Source organism: Nymphaea colorata, chromosome 11 (assembly GCF_008831285.2).
Source record: "Nymphaea colorata isolate Beijing-Zhang1983 chromosome 11, ASM883128v2, whole genome shotgun sequence".
NCBI lineage: Eukaryota > Viridiplantae > Streptophyta > Magnoliopsida > Nymphaeales > Nymphaeaceae > Nymphaea > Nymphaea colorata.
Window position 1 is genome coordinate 10,448,360 of NC_045148.1, and position 21,516 is coordinate 10,469,875.

Consider the following 21,516-nt stretch of genomic DNA (forward strand, 5'->3'; position numbering starts at 1 on the left):
TATATATATATATATATTTGCCTTTTGGTTCCCACTTTAATTTGGCAGGTCGCACATGCATCCAGTTGTTATACATATGGAAGATTCCAGTATTATTCGCTCATGATACCAAGTGATCATACATAATGATCTTTTTTGAAATAAAGGCGGGCAACCTGTGCCCCCAGCATTCATTTATCGAAAGTCTTTCTATCACTTAGATGAGAGCTGAAGTTTCAACCCAAACCCTCGTCATCCAAGGTACAAAGCTTGCTTCAATGCCTCAAGGTGCCGATCCACTCCTTTTTAACTTATACGTCAGATGTCCTTTTGTTTGCAGCACAAAGAGTCAATGCCCTAAGAAACTACCTGCCTACAACCCTCAACCAGACCATTGCGCCAACCCCCTCAAAGACTCTTGTTATTACTCTATTCATATTAAATGCATGCACATGTCCGTCGACCATTTACCCTACCTGTTACTGTAAATATACTTGGATGGCCGCTTTGCCGTCCATCACCGGACTTTCTAGAGATGAACGGCCCAACATGCACAACAACATATGTTCAAAACACTGACATTTTAGAGTCAAAGAGAGTTCTGACGAGGAGACTGAAGGCATCAATGAAAGCAGCATGCCCTGCTTCAGCAGCAGGGTAGGTAGCTAATCGTGTCGGACCTGGTCATCAACCACAGACACAGCAGAAAGAACGGCGTCGGCCAATGACTTGAGGAGGCTGTAGATGTAACTAAACTGCAAGAAGAGGGAGAGAGGGAAGAAGAGAGAGTGTGAAGGAATATGGGTCATCTGATCTTAAATTTAAGATCGAATAGCTCAGATTTGATGTCCTTAGATGTCATTAAAATAGCAGAGTCACCATTCAGTTTTATACACATAGTTGATCACTATTCTTATTTAATTTAGATACAAGCAATCGGATTAACTTCATGCTTTGATCTAATCTTTGACCTGTTAATAAGTTTGAAACATTAGTTTGACTGAACCATTCCAAAAAATCAGATATATAAAAAAATTTAATATCTCATTAAGAAATTAGATCAGATTCAGATTTAATAAGCGACATGTGATTGGATTCAAATTCAGATTCAAATAAACATATATATCTGATCAGATTCAGATTTTGATTGAATTTAGTTTTAAATGAATATCATATACTCACTGCTCTTACATTTTGCAAATCATCATAGATTCGATTGAAAATTCAGATTCAGATTTAGACATGAATGTAAATGATGATTAGATTTCAGACTTGGATTCAAACATAACTTTTCTTTGTTGGTATTTGAATCCAGATTCGAACTCGAATATATGAATATCTAAAAAAACAGATATAGTTAAGGGTATATCATATACATATCCCATCTATTGCCATCCCTATTGTCTTGGGCAAAATTTATAAGCTAGTTTGTTCCTTGAACTAGGTGAAGTTCGAACAAGACATGCGTTGGTTGCCAATTAACTTCTCAGATCATGTGATGTGGAGAAGAATCGACACATCGGTCAGGCTTATCGTTACCACTCAACTGGTTTTAGTATCCTCCTTGTAGTTGTCTACATGCCTTAAATGCAGAAGAAATTTTGTTTTTTTTGTTTCCTTTTAGATGGAACTCTCTCTTTCTTTCTCATGTTAGGAGACTTTCTATCTTTGGGCTCATCTTTTGCCTAATTAACTTTCTAATCTGATTCTTTTAGAACCAAAGTTCTTGCTCGGTTTTTAATTAGAGACGTTAATAGTGATGATTTACCGTCGATAATAAGGGGCAAAGACAAGTGCGGGCAATTGCACACAAGAAGCCATTAAAAACAATTATTTTTTATATTGACACCGTAGGACAATTTTTCTCAGTTAAGTGTTGAAGCTCCTTAAAAATTTAAAATTTATTGCTAGTGCCCCTTATCTTCTATAATTCTATGAAAAGCACATACAATTTTAATATTTTTTATTTTACCATGTGTGTTATGCACTAGAAATGACCAAAATGCCCCTGATGACTAAAAATTATGTTTACACTCTGGTGCACTAAAAATTATGCAAATGAATGTGCAATGATCGAAAACACCATTATTAAAATTTTCTAAAAAAAAAGATAAAAAAGATAGTAGAAAAGTTAAAAAACATAAAATATCCATTACTTTATACAAAAATTTAAGAATACCCTCAATCCCCTTTGCTGCGTGTCTTTGCATGCACAGAGGTGTGCACACAACTCGACCTCGAGGCGAAGACCCCGTTCAAGGTAAGGACTTGGTGGTGGTGGGCTCGCTCTTGACGGCCTTCTCAACCAAGAAAATTGACAAGGTAGAAACTTGTACAATTCATATGGTAATTCCGTATCCCAAAAAGTAATTGATCTGATGAATCTGCCCTCTGTCCAATAATGCATATAATTCTTCTCACTTATTGAATGTCCAACAAATTTACTATAATATTAATTGAGAAGATTCATTGAGTGTTCTTAGTACCAAACGACCCTACAGAAACCAACTTGACCCAATCAAATTAAATATTGGTGTGTTGCCTGCTTGAATCATTGTCAACCCCCACCTACATTCAGAAGCTGTTTGGCGACAGACAATTTGTTATTGTTCCATGAATCTGCCCATGAAACTGGATGGCTAGCCGTCTTTCTTTGAATGGTCCTTAAACATATTGTTGACTTCAATGCAACTGCATTCAAAAGCAGCAAGTTGGTCCCATTCAGGGCAGTTGGTGGTTCAATTTTCAATTGATTCATGTTGGATTCTGTATGTACATACAACAAACACTGCAAGGGACAGATCAGAAACATAAATTGAGGTGGGCATCTTCACCGGATCACAGAAGCATGGTAAGAAACTCGGGTAAACCAAGAAGATCTGAACTTCTACAGCTAGAAGGAGCTCATGATCTGCCATGGAATTCGAGGACTCCTTCGTATTAGTACTGAGAGTTCATTGTTTTACAAGGAACGTAAGAAAATGGCTGATCCAAATTCTATACAACCATCAATAGCCGGATTCCGCCTAAGAGAAAGGATGAAATCCGAATTTGGTTCAAGAAACTAAACAGGAAATCAAAATGTATGGATTACTTCTCAGCGATGCAATTGATTGCAAATATTTGATATATTTTAGTATAGAATATTAATTTTTTATGGATGGTATTAGCCATGCCTAAACATTATGACTGCTAAAATAATGTCTGTACATCAACATGGGATCACATGGCACGAAACCCCAAACGCTGTTTCCCTGTGATCAAATTATATATATATATATATATATATAACCAATTTTTTTAGATTTACATATAAATTTAAAAAAATTTTAAAATCTGAGGGAGGCCAAGGCCCCTGGCGGCCACCCTTCCCTCTGCCCCTCTCAAATATCATATATGAGCTGGCTCGACCGAACCCTATAGGCTTTGGCTTAGTGGCTGGTTGATTTGTACTCCAATGTGTCCAGCCTGTGTGTGGAGTTCAAAATGGCAAAGCATGCGGATCCGCAAGCATCAAGCTGTCAAAATTTGTTCACGTTCATGTAAAAAAAAAAAGGAAAATTCTCAATTTTGAACCGTAATTTTGTCCATAATTAAAAAAAAAATCATATTTTTGCAATTTTTTTAAAAGTGCAACATACATTTCATAAAAACTATCGAACATGAGCTTAAATTTCAGTTTTCAATTAGTTTCAAAATTACAAGAGAGAGAAAGCTATATATATGTGGAGAGAGAAAGAGATTCTGAGACCTGCAGGTGGAGGGGGAACACAGAGAAGAGCCATTCGGAAGCCAAACTAAAAAACTTGTTCCAAAATCACACTGAGATTCAAATTCGGATCTAAATCCGAGTCTCAGATCCGAAATCATACCTTAGATACAAAATGTGGTAAAAAAAACTCATTATTAGGCTCGGGAACCAAATTGAGGCCAAAAACAAAAAATAGATTAAAAAATCACCCACGGATCTAGATTAGATCCAGAAACTAAAATCCGGATCCAAACAAAAAGTTCAGACTCAAATTGTCTGAAAATCAAGTCAAGAATCAATCCTCAATATCATTCGGGTGCACGCCACCTTCTCCTCGCTTTTCAATTCAATTGTGCTTTGTAAAACCTAGAACTGGATGTAAATTTCAAACCTATGCGGCTATCGGATCCATGATCCAAACCCTCGACATCGATCTGATGCAAGGAAATTCAATGGGGATCGAAAACGAACTCGGATTCCAAAAGAAAGGAGCCAGATCCGTATTGTGAAAAGACTGTTTTACCCTTACCCACTGAACCAAACACGCGAGCTCGGTTCGTAAAAACTCTTGCGGCCCGTTTACATATGAGCTTCTCCCTTTCAGATCCCCGTGGGCGTCAACCCCCGTTTCGTCGGGCATCGCCCTTCTAACTCCGAAGCCCCTCAAAACTTTCGTCCTCCTTTTGCGGCAGCCCGCTGTCTCCTCTCCCTCCCATCAACGCCCAAGCAGCGACGCTGAAACGATTAGGCCGCCAGCGCTGGGTGTTGTCTCCACAGTCTGGTCTCCGGTGAATCTCTCTCTCTCTCTTTCCGTGGTGTTTGGGTGTCTGCGACTCTATTGTGTGTTGAACTCTTGATTGTGCCGGGGCCTGCATTGGTCTTCTCTTATTTGGCAGCGTTTTGTGTGCTTTTTGGGCCTTCATGTTCACTCCTGATATCCGTAAAGACATTCAAGGTGTCTTGTGGAGTGTAAATTGATCGCGACATTTTTCTCTTCTTCTTAAAGTAGCTTATATTTTGAGTGGATAATCAATTTGTTGTCCTGGAATGATAGAAAATGAAGTTGAGTTAGCTTTTCCTTTTGCTGCTGTATCTATGAGCTGTTCCTTTTTCAGTTGTTAACTGTTTATGAACGACTGAGATTTTGATTAAAGAAGAAGATGGTAAAAAGAAATGGTAGCACACAGTTTACGTGGTTCAGCTTTGGATCCTACATCCACGAGCGAGAGAGACCAATTTCCTTATGTGTCATAATGTCAATAGAATATGTCTTTCCTTTATGCATCAAGAGATTTTAAGGAGAAAGAGGCAAGCGTGTATCACTACCATAAATAAACTACACGTTGTGCAACTGATCAACCATTGCTCAACGTTCTTTAAAGAATTTCTATGTGAGACTTTCCTTTCTGGGTTATGACCAGATAAGTTAATTGATCTCCTTGAGAACGTTGCGGTTCTAACAGTTTAGAAGGAGTGGTCGTTTAGTCATAAGTCGGTTATTACATTCAGTTATTAGTTCAATGATCCGGGCATTGCTATGGCAGTAGTATCATTCAGTTATTAGTTCAATCAAAACCTGATCGTGCTTTTGTAAAAGGTTTATTGATTGATGCTTGTTGGGTTGCTTTATATTTCGTTTTCTTATTATGTTGTTTCATCTGTGCTATGTCTGCCTTTGACTCCTTTGCAGTGACATATTTTAACATAAGAGTCACCACTCTCGTTCCTAATCAAACAAATGTCTTTCTGGCTTTTGCGTATGCTTGAGCAGTTGAGTTATATTTTGTTTTGACTACAGAAGCTGGAAATTGATTAATTTTGTTATCTTGAACCTAAGGAATATTTTTGATTTTCAAATTAGTGTTCTATCCAACCATAGTCACAAATATCATTTACTGTTCTTGAACGGCGAGGTTTTTCTCGAGAAAATCTCAGGAAATTTTAAAAGAAATTAAAAAGAAAAATCTTAAAAATAAAATGCTAAAAATGCTACAATAAAAGTGCAGTAATACAAACCACAAAAAAGAAAACACTTTTTTGTGTTTTTTTTTTTTCATTTTGTTGTTTTTTTCAAAAGATGGGTCTTTTTTGCAGTTTTATACGGCTGACCTATTTTTGAAGTATAAAACTGGTTTTTGAAAAAAGAACGTGTTTTGGATGACTATTTGTTCTCTTAATCCTCTATTCCTATATCCTACCTACCAAGCAATGGTAGCAAAAAAATACTATGTGTTTATCTTCCTGACTACTCCCACGGTGCAACTGTAGCAAAAACATACTATAAGTCTTTGTTCTATTTTTTACATTTGACCGACTAGAGTTAGTTTCTTTCTGTGATTTTGAATTGAGTCAGGCTGCAAACTTCATGCTTGCCAAGCGTTTACGTTTTGCCTTAAATATAATACAGTTCCCAAAGGCAGTATTTTGTTTATTATTTGAGAGATATAATTTTAGTGGAACTTCAAAACACTTTTCTGATTCATGTGCACATAAATGTAAACTATTACATATATTTTCAACATGCATGTATTCTGAAGCCTGTTTTGTTTTGTTCTGTTTTTCCCCCAGGCTTTCCTAATCAGAGTGCAACTATGTCAATTCCTAGGCTTTCACAATTAGGAATACAGATGGTTTTGGGGTTAAGACGAGGTATAGTTACTTTTTTACATAATCATCAAATGGTGCAGCAGGCAATTGAGCATCCATTTTTGTTGAACCATGCATAATTCTGCATTAATGGATGGCAAAGATCGTACATAAAAAGACTGGTTCTGTGTTTTTGGCTTGCCCACAGTTACTGCATTTTCTTTCTTGAAGGCTTACAATTCCTTACTGTCTTCAGGACAAACTTCTTCTTTACCTAGAAGACTCCATCTTTTGGCATGCCACAGTGAAATGCCACGAAGTCATTATTTTCCGTATATGGTGAGAATTCTATTTCTTTTGCTTCTTTATATAAGATGGTCATATTCTGCCTGTGCAAATTTTGTCATCATCATATTTTTTGAATGAATGGGCATTTGTTCCGGTTGGTTTTTCAGCCCATCTGTGCTCTTTGTTTTAACACTCCTCATAAAGCATAAATTTCTGAAATTCCCTTGCAAGAAATATAAGAGAATGCTCTATTTAAAAACCCGAAATTGGTCTGAACTGTGAGTTCCAAACATTGTCCATTCTACTAAAAGCAAAATCTCAATTTGTCAAGCCTTTGCCTTGGAGGATATTTGTAGATCTCTTGAGATTCTTTGTCTTCTATTTTTTCTGTATATAGCAGTAGTTTGTCATTCTTCTCTTCATTTACAATCTCAGAAGGAGATTTAGCTGATCCAGAACTTGCCACTGTCATTTGGAGCTGCTTGTTTTGCGTCATTTTTTTTCTTTTTTAACAAGGAATGAAGCTTGATGGAGAAAGGGAATGTTGGTTCCTATAAGGCAAGGTGTCTGCACAGGTGAAATAGGTACTGCAGTGATCATTGAAGTTACAGGAAAAAACAAGAGGTCAGCTCATGTTTCATTACAATCAATGTGCAACTCAATCACATGAAAAAGTCAGCTTCCTTCTGTTAATATAATGAGTTTATATGCTGCCTCAAATTGTGGGGTGTTTTGTGCAGCAACAGACCCAGAAATGTAAATATTAGTAGTTCAGGAGATATTACTAATGAAGTGTTGGATCAGGTCCTGAAGAGCAAGTGACCCATTTCAGTCCCTTATAAGGGCATTACTGTTTATGTGATTTTATTTGGGCTTGAGGTTTTAATGAAATGAACCCCTTGAGCTGAGAGGGCTTTACCCTAATTCTTGGTGAGATTGGTGTGGGCAAGTTATTTTCTGATTACAGACTTAGTTAGCTGGCAGCTATCATTTTGCCTCTGATAGATATTCATCTTCTAACGGAAAAAGGGTTTACATGTATTTAAGATATTAAAATGGTTCAACTAGTGAACTTTGGGTCTCTCATCGACGCTTTAAATAAAAAAAAATTGCTATTGCAAAGACAGAAAAAAATGCTTAATCGTTGATTGCGTATGGAAAGAGGGTGATGGGAATAAATGGTTTTCTCTAAGCAATTTTCCCTCCATGCATGCATGTGGCATGTGTTTGTTTGTGGAATTTACATCTTGCTTCTCTAATATGCAATGATCTTGTTTAATTTGTCTCATTTGTTTGATCTCTCTACTTGTTCTTTCTTTAAGAAATAGCCAGAACTAATATATGTACTTGACAGAAGCATTCATTTACAACATCTACTGAAGATCATGATTCTGGAAATCAACAAAAGAAAGAGAAGGAAATGTGAGGTTCCCTTTCCCATGTAACTGTGTTCCCATTTGATGTTTTTTTTAAGTCATGGTGCTGGGAGCTGGATTATGTGGTTCAGTTTTTATGCAGCATTCTTCATAATATTATGAATCTTCTGCATATACATACATACATACATATATATATATATATATATATATATATACACATGACTGATTTATGCTTTTATTGTATGTTTTTGCCACTTCGTTTCTTTCTGAAATTGAAGTACACGTGACTAAATTGTATCCTTGCATTTAGAATGTATTTGTTTGAAAAACTTGAACTTAGAAAAGCGAACAAAGAATGTGAATTGGGGTGGTTATGGAAAGCAGAATGGACATGTAATCTACAATGTGCTCTGTTATGGTTTATTTTTTGGTTAATCAAGGAGAGATGAAATTTGGCTGATCCAAGATCTTATAACAGACTAATGTTTCCCTATAGAAGTTCAAAGTGATGCAGCAAATAGAAGTAAATTTGCTTCCTACTGCATAGTGTATGACTCTAGTACTCTATCTGAACTTCCTCAGATTGCTAAAGTAGGGAATGGAGTATGTTTAGATGTGGGTTGCCTGGAAATTCCTGACATGACTGATATTCTGGAGCATCCTTTATAGTTGTTGTTAGGCTGATGTTCTAGCAGCATCTTAAGATTTAATCACTTGAGTGGATTGAAACTGTATGTTATTTGTGTGATGTTTCAGTCGAGTAGGTTTTGAGTACTCAGTGATTTCTTCTACTACATCTGAGGTAGTTTTTGAAGCCCAAGGTTCTAAGTTTGGATACTCTGCAGTGATCCTTAAGCCAGGAAAGTGAAAAAGCAAAGGACCTCTAATAGTTGGCAGGTTGAAATTGGATCATGTCCTAGTAGGACACAGGACAGTGTGGGATTATATTTGCTAATTTTGTTTGGGAACTTTATGAAGCATCCAAGTCATTATTTTTGGACATTTGTTCTTATTTTTCAATCAATCCCCTAGGGTGGACTCAACCAAGATTTAAGTTTCTCTGGTTTTTGGTAAGTGGCCTTTATTACGCAAAGAATAGCAACCTTGAAAATGTTCTGAGAACAGTATCTTTTTGTGATTGATTTATTTTATGTTAGCGTACAAAACTCCACCTGGAGGGGCTTTGTTTTGTCTGTTTAACCTTTCTTGACTGATAAATCATCTTGTTTACATACATGCAATACAAATAATTTATACAAACTGACCGAGAAATGATATTATTTTGTAGATACATGCTATACAAACGATTTACACAGCCTCTGTTAATGCTTTATGGAGGCTTGCTCCTCAAATGCCAGTTAATCTTCCATGATGGGTCCTTGCTTATGGAATGCATTTTAGGCTCTTGCTTGTTCTTCTGGTTCTTGTTGCACTTGCAAATTTGAATTGGCACTTCCACTGTGTTGAACCCGGTGATCTCATGCTGCTTAAGTTTTCTAAGGCAGGATTTCAGTGACATTCATTGACAAAGATGGAGAAGAGAACCTAGTCAAGGTTCCTGTCGGAATGTCTATTTTAGAAGCTGCTCATGCCAATGACATAGAACTTGAAGGTATTCCCACCCTTGAATGCCTCCTTTAATGTCCGTTTCATATCTCATATTGTTGAGTCATTGACATATTTCTCTGTAGTATAGTCAGATTCTATGTATTCAATTTTGAGTGACGTGGTTATTATGCCTTTGGGGGATGATCTTATCTGCAGGAGCATGTGAAGCCTCACTTGCCTGTTCCACATGCCACGTGATTGTGACGGTACACCATCGATCTGGTTTCTCACATATGCAGTATTTCTATTGCCAGAACTGATTGGTTTTAGAACCGGCACTGTTTTAGGATATGGAGTTCTACAACAAATTAGAGGATCCTACGGATGAAGAAAATGACATGTTGGACCTGGCATTTGGCCTTACTAAGACGTGAGCTTACTCTCTCTCTCTCTCTCTCTCTCTCTCTCTCTGAGTTGTGTTGTAATGTTCTGCTTTAATTTTTTATTTCTAGATATAAAAAAAAATTCATGTCTGATTCAATCAGTGTTCTGAAAGTTCTATATGGTGTGGACAGATCTAGGCTCGGTTGCCAAATCATTGCAAAACCTGAACTGGATGGGATCCGTGTAGCATTACCAGCAGCTACCAGAAACTTTGCTGTTGATGGGCATGTGGCTAAAGCGCATTAAAAACATATAGTCTGGAAACTCAATAATGATCTCCGAGTGTAAAGAGTGTAACGAGGAAGACTGAACTAGATGGAGTTCGCTTTTTCACTGCCAACAGCTACCAGGAGCTTTCATTTTGATGAGAAAGGTTGCTAAAACCACATTAGCACTGATATTTAACTGTCGTTGTTTGAGTTACTTATTGCAGCAATAAAAATGTTGGTCCCTTGTATTCTCTCACCTGTTCATTTGATTATTTTTGTTTCTACCAGTTGAAATTTTGGGTCATCTGATAATTTGTGAACATTTAACTCTTTATTTTTAAATGTCCATGTGATCCCGGTGTTAGTCTTCGTTACATTATCTGAACATCATGTAGCTGCATAAGGATTGAAGTATGTCATCAACCTTATGACCACCAATATTGTCAAAATCAGAGTAGATTGCTGAGCCGATATGCATCATAACGGCCCCTTGACAATATGATGCTGCCTATACGTGCCTTTATTTTTTAGTTTTCAAATGAATTCTATTTAAAACTATTTTTTAGATCAGATAAAGGGAAAATAGGCAGGCATGCCCCGACGCATCAGCGAATATGCCATATTGATAAGCAAACAGATACAGCATCCGGGCAGATAGATGTTGATAACAATGGTGACGTTCAAAAAAGTATTGAGTGTGTTATGTATGCAGGTCCTCACTTTTTTCATGCAGAAAGTGTGCATGCCATTTGACTAAATTCCTTTCTTGCCAAATTGTGTGAGTTTCTATGCGAAAATTTTAAAGTAACCATAGTTACTGTTTTATCACCGACTAACTAGAGAGAAAGATTATTACGGTTTATTTGATTATCAAATCACTTTATTTTTTTCTGGAATTATCTTCTTGAAACTTGTATTCTGAAAATTTCTGTTTAATAAGATAAACTATTTTGATGCATATTCTACAAACAAGGCTTGATCGACGAGTTCTAATAAGTGATTCATGCAAATTTATGAAAGCTTGATGTAAACTCTGCACCAGAACATGTCAAGGCCAAGAGCTACGGCTTCAAGGCACCTAACCTGCACAGTTGAGTTTAATCATTGCAAAGCATTTTTGGCGGTCAGCAATTATCCTCTGCAGTATAGAAAAAAGGAAAAGAAACTCTACGACAAGGTGTAGTGGCAAGTGATCGAGGATCCAATCAAAATAATGCATAGAGAAAACGAGTGTGCTACTATTCGAGCATCTCTTGTTTCCACCTAACCTACCCTTGATGTGTGACATCCTAACAAACACAACACAGCCTTCCTACTCCGCCGATCCTTCCACCTACCACTACATATATCATCGACATTATTATTATGTCTAAATCCTTATTCACATATTCTTTCAAATATCCCGTCTTCAGATTATTACCGTTTGCAGCATAGACAAATAACATACCCCGTAATGTGACAACGGTCACAAAATTCAAACCTGGAATCCCTTGAATATATGAACTGCCTTACCGGCTTAGTGCACTATGCCCGTTGAGACCATAAACTAGTTATCTTGGACAGTATTTCAGTTTCACAGCCGACTGTTGTTGGCCCCAAAGAAACTCCAAAATAATGCTTTGTAAAGCACGTGATCAACAAGGTGATGGAGCTTACAACAGGAGCGGAGTCAAAAGTTATTTACCAAGGGACTGAATTAAAGTTTCTAAATTTCAATTTAAAACAGAAATAAATTTTTATATAAAACAAGTGAAATTTTTTAAAATTATATATATAATATTTATTTATTTATTTTTAGGCCATACTCAATGATAGCCACAGGCTTTGTTTACTCAACAACTCACTCCACACCAACCACCGAAGCTCTGACCATGAGAGACGAGACAACGCCTGTATTTGTAAATGTTGACCAATCCCGCCAAGAACCAATGAAAAGTCGAGCAGTTGGTGGGACGCGCTGCCCTCCTTTTGTTGTTTTCTTTCCAGTCCATGTTGAATTTCAGAGTGAAGTTCTGCACATGCTTTGCTTAGTGATTTCAACCATTGTTGTTAAAATCAGATCCAATCGGCCTAAATCGGCCTCGACTTAATGGCAAAGCCAATCATATTATACTTAGTTGAGGAGCACTCCCCATATATATATATATATATATATATATTTGAGGGACATTATATGTATAAATATGCAAAAACTTAAGGTTAATCAGTATATAAATAAATTTTTTTTATTGAACTGTGTAGGCAAGCATGCTCGCTTTGGAGGCCGATTCAAATGTTCCTCAAAATCGGTGGGTTTAGATCGCCTATTTTGGCCGATCCATTTTTGATAGGGGCTTCAAGTGGTGGTGGCTGGCCTTTTGACGTCATGGGCTTGAGGTTTAGGTGCTTTTTAAGTCACCTTATCAACATTCTGCTGACGGGACAAAAATCTAATTCACCGTTTGTCGTCTCTGTGCGCGCGCTTTTCGCTGCAGTGGAATCGATTCTGTAAAAACCTTGGTTTCTTTCCTCTTCTTTCGAACGCATGGGGATCGTTCTCTCTCGCGATAAAAGTTATGCCGACGCAAGCTTGCGGGTTCGCGGTATAAGTGATGACCCCTCCTACCATCTGAGGATCGGGCATTTTTTGCGCGCCTTCTGGTGTTGTGTATTTTCCAGTCTCTAGCTTCTGCGAGAGTGGACAGAGTCTATTCGTTTCCTCCGCCAGCATCGCCTGCAGCTCCTCAGCGGGCGTCTTCCAGCAGTTGCTCACCAGGGCGTCTTCCAGCGGCTCCTGGGCGGTGGCTTGCGGTGGTGGTAGGTAAACTCAATCTCTCTCTCTCTCTCTCCTCGTTTTTTGCACCCCCTGTCTCTCCCTTGGCCCATTTTCGGCACGCATTTCCGGCGGAGGCAGAGGGGTTTTATGGTGTTCTTCTTCTTCGTGAACCGACGCAGCATCTCCTACAAGCGTTGCAGGAAACTTAAGCTCTCAAACCCCAATGCTGCATGTTCTCCCTCTTTTCCTTCCCTCTTTGGCGTCTTCTTTGTCCTCTCTGGTTCAAGGGTTTTCTTTGAAGAGAGATGTAGATTTGTCCTCTTTACACTCCTTCATTGGTTAACTTGTTGTCGACCTTGGATTTTCATAATTAACTAAGGGAAGCCTTGGGAGGCATAATTTGTAAATTTTGAGGAGTCTTCATTGAATAGAGAATGGTCATTAGTCACAAAGATTCCATGGAGGAGTGAGTCCTTCAAGGGTGGAAGTGGGAACTCATTGAGGAGGGTGAGTTTCCCTTTGAGGCAATAGAGCAGATATACGAGAAAAAAGCTGAGAGCAAGCACAAATGAAACCTGTGTTATTTTGTGTAGTTCAAAATCTCTCTCATTGAATTATGTTTTACTAATAGAATGTAGAATTCTTTTGCTCCCCGAGTCATTAGACTTATTGTTTAAGTATTTTCCCATTTCAGCGAAGTGAGATAGAGCTCTCAAGCAAGGCAGCTAAGCACAGGTAATTGGTCAAGCCATCCAAGTTTCTGCTGTAAATAAAAATTAGTTTGTTTTTTCTTTTCATTGTTATGCCCAGTATGACATGTAGAAGGATCTTGTGAGTTCTCTTCTGGAGAGAAAGCTAAGTTTTACTGTCTATTTTGGGGAATGATGAAAGAGTTACAACTCCGTTAGGTTTTAAATCCTACTTAAATGTTACCGTTGGAAATTGAATTTCATTTCTAGTTACCATTAGATTTTGAAATCTATAAGCAAATTATAGGTTCCTCCTCACGCCCTGGAGCAGGGAGGGGCAGTTTATCTGCTGAACACCCTCATTTATTCTTCTCTATATTTTTCTCTTTGTTGTATGACATCTTCTTTTCTCCTTTTGAATGATGCCGGCTAGAAATGATTTTCCCTCTGTTCCCTTTCTTGTATGCTGTATGGATGTTGATGTCGTAAATGGAAAAAATGTGGTCCTTCTTGATTTTTGGTGTTTGATGCTTTGTGTACGTGCTGCTCACAGTCTATGTGTTTATTTTTTGTGGTTGAATATCAACTTGTTCCTGATCTGCTTTTCTCCACTTTGGTATCAACGTATATGTTTGTTTCCTGTTCTCAATGTATATGTGCCTTTCCTTGTGTTTGTTACTTTTGATTTGTAGAACGGTTCAATCTTGCCGTGGTTCTGCTGCTTCTCTGTTGCGTTCTTCTGTCAAAGTTCTGCTCAGTTCAATCTTGCTGTGCATTTGATAGTGATTGGATGCCTGTTATCACTATGGACTTGCTGTCTTTCATTTTATCATTGGATTGCTATATTGTTTTTGTTTGTAAATTCATTCTAGGCAAGTTGATATGGTTTACCTAATTTTTTTTCCGGGAAAATCTTCCAGACCTTCAAAGGCTATACAAATATTGTGGGTTATTGGTTTTGAGTGGAAAAAATGGAGGTGATGAAGGCAAATAATAGGAAGAAGCAGATATACCTTTTCTACTGCGTGGAGTATGAAGATCTTGCTCGTGCAATTGCTGCTGAGTCAGATTGCATTCTGTTGCAATCCATCTCTTGGAGGTCATTCTCTTTCTCTTCCGCTGTTTTCAAATGCTTGTCCTTCATAATGTCACAGATATCGCGAATATTAATAGAAAAAATGAGAAAGACTTAAAAAAAGGAGAGAATCGTGATATTTTGAAAAAAAATGTAAAAATGAATTTATCGTGATTTTTTAGTGTTTTGATTGCATTTTTCCCTGATTTAAAATTTTAAACTTAAACTAAATTATTTTTCATTAATTTTTATCATCATTCAAACATTCTTTGTATCATTTTCATCTAGTTGTATTTGTCTTCTTATTAGGTTCTCCTTCATTTCATTTTTATCTAATGTCTAGAAATTTTTTAAAGTTTATAACCTAGGTTGGTAAAAAGACCACCAGTTTCTCTTGTTTAGTGCATGTCTAGTAATTGGAGAAATACGTCCATACTTCACTTTTTCAACCTGAATATAGATTTATTTTCTCATTTGTGAGGGTGTTTTGTGTGTTATATGTATATTATATGGTATATGTACAATCTGTTGTAAACTTGTAAGTTGTAACGTATATTATATGTACTGATTTGATATGATTTTTGTTTGAAATGATTCAAATGAAATAGTCTGTAAGGTCTATAACTGAAATAGTCTATAAGAAATGCAAGCATTGTATCCAGTATGTAAACAAGAATGACGTGTTTTCTTTTGTGTATCAAACTAAGGCATCAACTAGAACAGAACAGCTCAGTTTTCCTGTATGTAAACAAGCTGGAAATGTACTGTTAACCTGTCATGTAAACAAGAACAGAACAGTTTTTCATGTTTTACTTTTTGGCTTTACTTTCAAAGTATAATCATTCAATTTGAACAGAACAGAACAGTTTTTGATGTTTTACTTGGAATAGAAGCTTACAATTCAGTCAGTAAGTACATAATTTTATTAGTAATGGTTAACATAATTGAAAAAACCGAAAAAAAAAAGAAAAAGGTCGCCTCGCCTTTTTTGCCTAGGCGCGCCTAGTCCGCCTAGGCACTAGGCGCTGCCTTAGTGTTGATTTATTAACCATCTTTTAGCGTACTTTTGGTATTTTTTTCTTGTTTAATCTCTTTCCATCGTTTGGAGGTTAACTTGTATTCTAGTTTGGAATAAAACTGATGCTGTTACAGTGATCTTTGAAGCTGCTCTTCGCATTTAATAGAAGTGTTGGGATTTTCTAATTTATAGAAACTGATCTTTGTGCTTGTGTAACAGGTCCTTTGATGATGGATTCCCAAACCTGTTCATTAACAATGCACATGATATTCGGGGCCAGCATGTTGCTTTTCTAGCTTCTTTTAGCTCTCCTGCAGTCATCTTTGAGCAGCTTTCTGTCATATATGCTTTGCCGAGGCTTTTTGTTGCTTCTTTTTCATTGGTTTTACCATTTTTTCCTACTGGTTCCTTTGAACGGATGGAAGAGGAAGGGGATGTTGCTACTGCATTTACCTTAGCACGTATACTGTCAAATATTCCCATATCTCGTGGTGGTCCAACTAGCTTGGTTACATATGATATTCATGCTTTGCAGGTTTGACTACTTTATATTTGCGATTTTGCGTTGTCTATCATTTGATGAAGTCGGTAGTCCTTCATAATTGCCATACAGCTATGAGCTTGATTTCTCAAGTTTCCTGCAACAGTGAAACTGTTGTTTATTGCCAGCTCTTGGTATAGATTTAATTTCTCTTATATGTATCTTCTTTTTGAAATTTTATATGTGCAGTTTAGCCCTTTACTTGGCTTGCTAACTCCTTTTATGTTCACTGTTCTTTGAAATCCATCATTAGTTTTGGCCATCCATAAGCTAAAGGGGATGAGAATATGAATTTGCAAACTCATGCATTTCCATGTCTACCTTTTGTTCATTCATAACAAGATTTCTCATCATGATTTTTTTTTTTTTTTTTTTGCGTGGAGTTCCAAAAGAATTGTACTGTTGAATATTGACAGCATGATTTCTCATCAAGAAATATTCCCAAAAAAAAATGTGCGACCATATTAAAAAGGCATAATAGTGTCATTCATATTCCACTTATTTAGTTTTTGCTACTCTTTCTACAACAATCATATGAACTTTGGCTTCATAGTGTTGATTTGGTGCCTTTGGCAGGAAAATTGATCAAAGAAACATTATGTTTTTTCTTGCTTACATTTCTGAATACCTCCCTTTGCCCCTTGTATAGGTTCATTACTTTGATGCTATGAAAGGGATGCCTATGTTGCATACTGGACCAGTCACACCCTATGATATTGCTTAGTGCAAGAATTCTTGCTTCTAGGGCTGCCAAAATGCTATTCTCATTGACTAATGGTGTGGTACTGCCCTTGACCCACTCACTGATCTCCAAATGCAATACTATTAAGTCATGGGCTATACCTCCATTCAAAATTGGCAAGTGCCTGGTCTGATGGATTTGAACTTGTCTTGTAGCTGGCTTGAATGTCGGTAGTATGGGACAGAAGCATATAAACTCCTTATGATTTCTCAAAGGATCTTCCAAAGCACTCCCTTCAATAACATAAGTTTCCAAGAGATCTAAAAGCATGTTTGAAATTGGCTGAATGTCCAGCAGAATTGGTCCCGACACGTCTTGCAGCTGACTTAATTTTATACTCTAGAAAGCTCAAAATCGTTTCACTTTCTGAACTTCAATATAGGATTGCTCTCAAATCCTTTCCCCATGTGTGGGGTACCATAACACCCACCTCTGAATTATGTGTTTCTATTTCCAGAAGCATGACCTCAGAAATTTTGAATTTCCCTAAGTGTAAAATCTTAAATGTGGTAGTAACATACATTTATGTTTGGTGCTTTTCCATCTACTTGCATGCTTGTTGTGTATTGTGAGCAATTACTTATTGTCAGCGACCTTGGGATAATACTGGGTAAAAAGGAAGGATTAGTTAGAAGTTGTCTGATAACCTTGCCATCATTTTCTGAGCTAGCTTATCAAGCCCTACAAAATGTAGATACAGCTGTCTGCCATCTGGATACATTAGTGCCTGCTATTTTACTAATCCTTAAATAAGCTTGGATCTGGTCTTTCTTTTCCTTCAAGCATTAGTATGGTCCTCATAGTGGTACCAAAGGTCACCGTTTAAAAGTGTATTATGAGTTATAGGGATCCTACGTCTGGATGAAAGAATGAAATAATCCGGTCTTTATGAGCTTGGATATTGATCTGCCTCCCTCTTGTTCTTAAGGACATCTCTGAGTTTATTGGAATCTTGGTCTAAAGTAGGCCTTGGAAATGATGGTTAGCTCTGTAAATGGTGGGAGCTAGTTACAATGTAAACTGTAATGTTTATACTCCATTGACTCTCATTTTACATTGCCTTCTATATTAGTTATACTGTATAATTTATAAAAACAATTGCAACATGTTACTCTGTTCAAATGAAAGTATAATTATGTACCGGTTTGGCCTTCTAGTGATATCACGGGCGCCTTGATTGGCAATTAAAAGTTATACAGCCATGGCCCATGAAGTACAGAATGTCTATTAGTTGTTTGAGGCTAAGTTTTTGTGACCATACAAAGCAGTTCTGACCATGTTAGACATATTAGTTGGCATATTATAGCTGTAGTTGTTTGTGGGTTCACTGCCTAATTTTCATGACTTATGCCATAATCTGTTCCCTATAAGATTGTATTTTTGGTACTTGCAGGAAAGGTTTTATTTTGGTGATCATGTTTTGCCTTGCTTCGAGTCTGGAATTCCTCTGCTGAAGCAAAGGCTTCACCTGCTTCCTGACTCTGAAAATGTAAGAATTGCATTGACTGTTCTTTGTATTGTTTTTAGGAAAAGTTGCCCTTCAGTTCTAGTTCCTTTTTCCGTCTAAATTTTTATAGTTGCTTTACCTTTTCGAAGTATATGAATCCTTACTATTCCTTTTTTCTGTATTACTTTCAGATTGTTGTGGCGTTCCCTGATGATGGGGCATGGAAGCGCTTCTATAAGCAGTTGCAGCACTTTCCAATGGTCAGAGCTGCTTTCTCATCACCGAGTCCTTTCTTTTTTCCACTCAATGGACCACCATTTTCCAAAATGATGCTTATTGTCTAGTTTTTCTAGTAGCAATAATCTAACCACATTTGATCTGAATGGGATATTTAAGGTGATCTGCACCAAGGTTCGGGAAGGTGATAAGAGAATTGTGCGTCTGAAGGAAGGAAATCCTGCTGGTTGCCATGTTGTAATTGTTGATGATTTGGTACAATCTGGTGGTACACTTATAGAGTGTCAGGTTTGGACTTCTACTATACACTGTTGTTAATATGTACATATCTATCGTTGAACTAACTTTTTGTCCATGTGCGCCACTCATTATTGGTAACTCCTTCAAAAGTTCAACTGCAGAATGACAGAAAACATGGAGAGTATGCAATGGTATTTTTGTATTAGTATTAGCTGAAGTGAACAAATTGAAGAGAACCACAAATTAGAAAGGAACATGTTTAGATAAATTATTCTTTGCCGAAATTAAAATAGAATCCATAGAAATATTGAAACATAAAAACTTAAAAGAAAGGAGGAAACCGTTAAACTGAAACCTATATAAATGCAAAATTCGTCATTTCGTCTTGATGTCATCATGGTATATAAATTTCTTATATTTTCAATATCTTGTGGTGCTTGCGCACTTGTTCTTTTTTTGGTTTATCGCAATGAGATAGTTCAAAATATCACCTGTGTATTATATCATCTCCTCTTGGATGTCATGATCATTTCCTTGACAGTGTGTTGCCCAAGACTTCCTTCTGTTGGTCGTTTCTTTCTTTTCTGTTTATATTAATAAAATGCTTGTGCATTAGCTTCATACTGTGGATTTAAACAAAAGGGAATGGAGAAAGGAAGTGAACTTGTGTCAGTTAATGTTTGAGATTTGATACTTATAAGGTCTTCTTAAACTTTCAGAAAGTTTTAGCTGCTCATGGAGCTGCAAAGGTCAGTGCTTATGTCACTCATGGTGTGTTTCCAAAGAGGTCGTGGGAGAGATTTATTCCTAGCAAAAATGGTAAATGTATTCTTTGCTTGCTGATATTTTTGTTTGTTAACTTTCTTGTGGCTTACCACTCCTCACCAATCTTGTTTTTCAGAAGGCTCCGCAAGGCCTTTTACGTACTTCTGGATCACCGATTCATGCCCTCTTACGGTGAAAGCGGTGGAAAACAAGGCTCCCTTTGAGGTACTCAGTCTTGCAGGTTCCATTGCTGGTGCTCTTCAGATTTGAAGAGCATGAAACGTCGGTGTTTCTCATTAGCCAGTGGAAGCTGCATACTCAATTGTATTTCTGATTCCAGTGGATAAAAATGTTGCTTCAAGCAAGGAAATAAACTTTGGGAGATGTTGTGGAAGAGAGAGAAAGAAAGAGGGAGTGATTATATTCTTTTTGTGCTCGATGAACATCCTGTATTTGCCTATCAGTGGCTTGTAAGGAGCTTAAAGGAAAATTCCATTTTGTGAAATGGGGAAATTCTTATTATACATTTTGCCATGGGATAGAAAATCATTACTCGACATTTAAGCGACCATTCTGATACCTAAACAGGGCAACTGGCCACATGCTTCAACTTGGGTGGTAGGATAAAAAGACAACTTTGGTACCGACTTCTTAATTTAGTTAAAAAAAAAAAAGCTTTCTGTGTTCTATCATTTAAAAAAAAACGAAACATAATTTAAAATTCTGACGTGAAGGTGGACATCTTCGGTCCTGGTACCGTGAAGTTTGCACCTGTTCAATACTCATATTTACACGTTGCTTCAATCGAGCATGTATTGTTGGATTCACCATAAGCCTTTTGGTTATTATCAGTGCAAAATGATATAAGCAGGTAAGCTAATGTTTTAATATTATGCAATAGGTTAAGATAAAAAATCAGTGAAAACATGACGTAGAGATGGTTTACTGTTCAAATCACATCCCCCATTTTCTCTAGTGTGCAATTCCATTAGCGTAGTTAGCGTAGGCGATCGGATTGAGAAGGATTCAGAAACAGTGTGAAGCAGAAGCAAGTTGAATCCACTTTCAGAAAAGAGCTTATATGCAATGGGGGAAGATCCGCCGAAGCGGGTAGCCATGTGTGGCAACAGGAAGCCTGAAGGCCGCTCCCGTCCCAGTCAGGGACTCAGCGAAATGCCAACCTTCTGTTGCTATCCAATCGTGCCTCAAATTATGGAGGTCCTACTTTTTTTACATATGAAAAATGGATGCATACCATAGTTTAAGATAAAAAAAACCTCATTTTATTGAAAACATGGTCTATAGATTCTCTACTGTTCAAATCAAATCCCCCATTTTATGTCCCGTGCAATATTCTTCATTGAAAGGTCTGTCAATTCTCAGCTTCCATAACACCCGCCAAGTAGTCAGCAGCCAGGCCGTAAACCATCTTACCATCATCAGATCGACTTGCACGAGGAACGGGGGTTTCAGAACGACGTCATTGCTTGTGTCTCTTTGTTGCTATCGGAGTAGGTTATCCGGCAGATTGCATTTACATGTTAACAAGCTTCCTCAATCGGAATCATGAGCATGGAGCAGCTACCATCTCGTTACCAGTGCTTTGTTATGAAATCGGATGGGTTTGACACTCAACCCACCTCTTACGTTTCTCAGCTACACTTCTGTTAGTATGAGTGCCCGACCAGAGATGGTCTCTGAATTTCTTGCTCAACGGTTTTTTCTACATTTGCCGGCATATGAGAAACCGCAATATAGAAAATTTTGAACAGAGAATTTTTGTTAAACGGTCTTTATGCACGCACTATTCTCTGAAATTGACC

At 37.3% G+C, this 21,516-nt stretch overlaps 2 protein-coding genes across 5 annotated transcripts; both read left to right on the top strand.

Moving 5' to 3' along the window:
* Positions 1-4,316: 4,316 nt before the first annotated feature.
* LOC116263807 (uncharacterized) lies at positions 4,317-10,438 on the top strand. Of its 2 annotated transcripts, XM_031643588.2 has the most exons (8): positions 4,317-4,518; positions 6,299-6,379; positions 6,573-6,655; positions 7,959-8,026; positions 9,489-9,595; positions 9,748-9,797; positions 9,879-9,961; positions 10,107-10,438. In XM_031643588.2, exons 2-8 carry the CDS (start codon positions 6,322-6,324, stop codon positions 10,219-10,221), a joined length of 564 nt encoding a protein of 187 aa, XP_031499448.1. In that variant the 5' UTR covers positions 4,317-4,518; positions 6,299-6,321; the 3' UTR covers positions 10,222-10,438. The 2 variants fall into 2 exon arrangements, with proteins under 2 accessions (XP_031499448.1, XP_049936361.1); XM_050080404.1 differs by lacking the exon at positions 6,299-6,379.
* Positions 10,439-12,623: 2,185 nt separating this feature from the next.
* Positions 12,624-20,219, top strand: LOC116264077 (ribose-phosphate pyrophosphokinase 4). Of its 3 annotated transcripts, none has more exons than XM_031644025.2 (9): positions 12,624-12,984; positions 13,634-13,674; positions 14,549-14,727; positions 15,941-16,256; positions 18,398-18,493; positions 18,643-18,711; positions 18,848-18,976; positions 19,648-19,747; positions 19,833-20,219. In XM_031644025.2, exons 3-9 carry the CDS (start codon positions 14,600-14,602, stop codon positions 19,961-19,963), a joined length of 969 nt encoding a protein of 322 aa, XP_031499885.1. In that variant the 5' UTR covers positions 12,624-12,984; positions 13,634-13,674; positions 14,549-14,599; the 3' UTR covers positions 19,964-20,219. The 3 variants fall into 3 exon arrangements, with proteins under 3 accessions (XP_031499885.1, XP_031499883.1, XP_031499884.1); XM_031644023.2 differs by having other exon boundaries at positions 12,627-12,984; positions 19,830-20,219; XM_031644024.2 differs by having other exon boundaries at positions 12,627-12,980; positions 19,830-20,219.
* Positions 20,220-21,516: the final 1,297 nt, after the last annotated feature.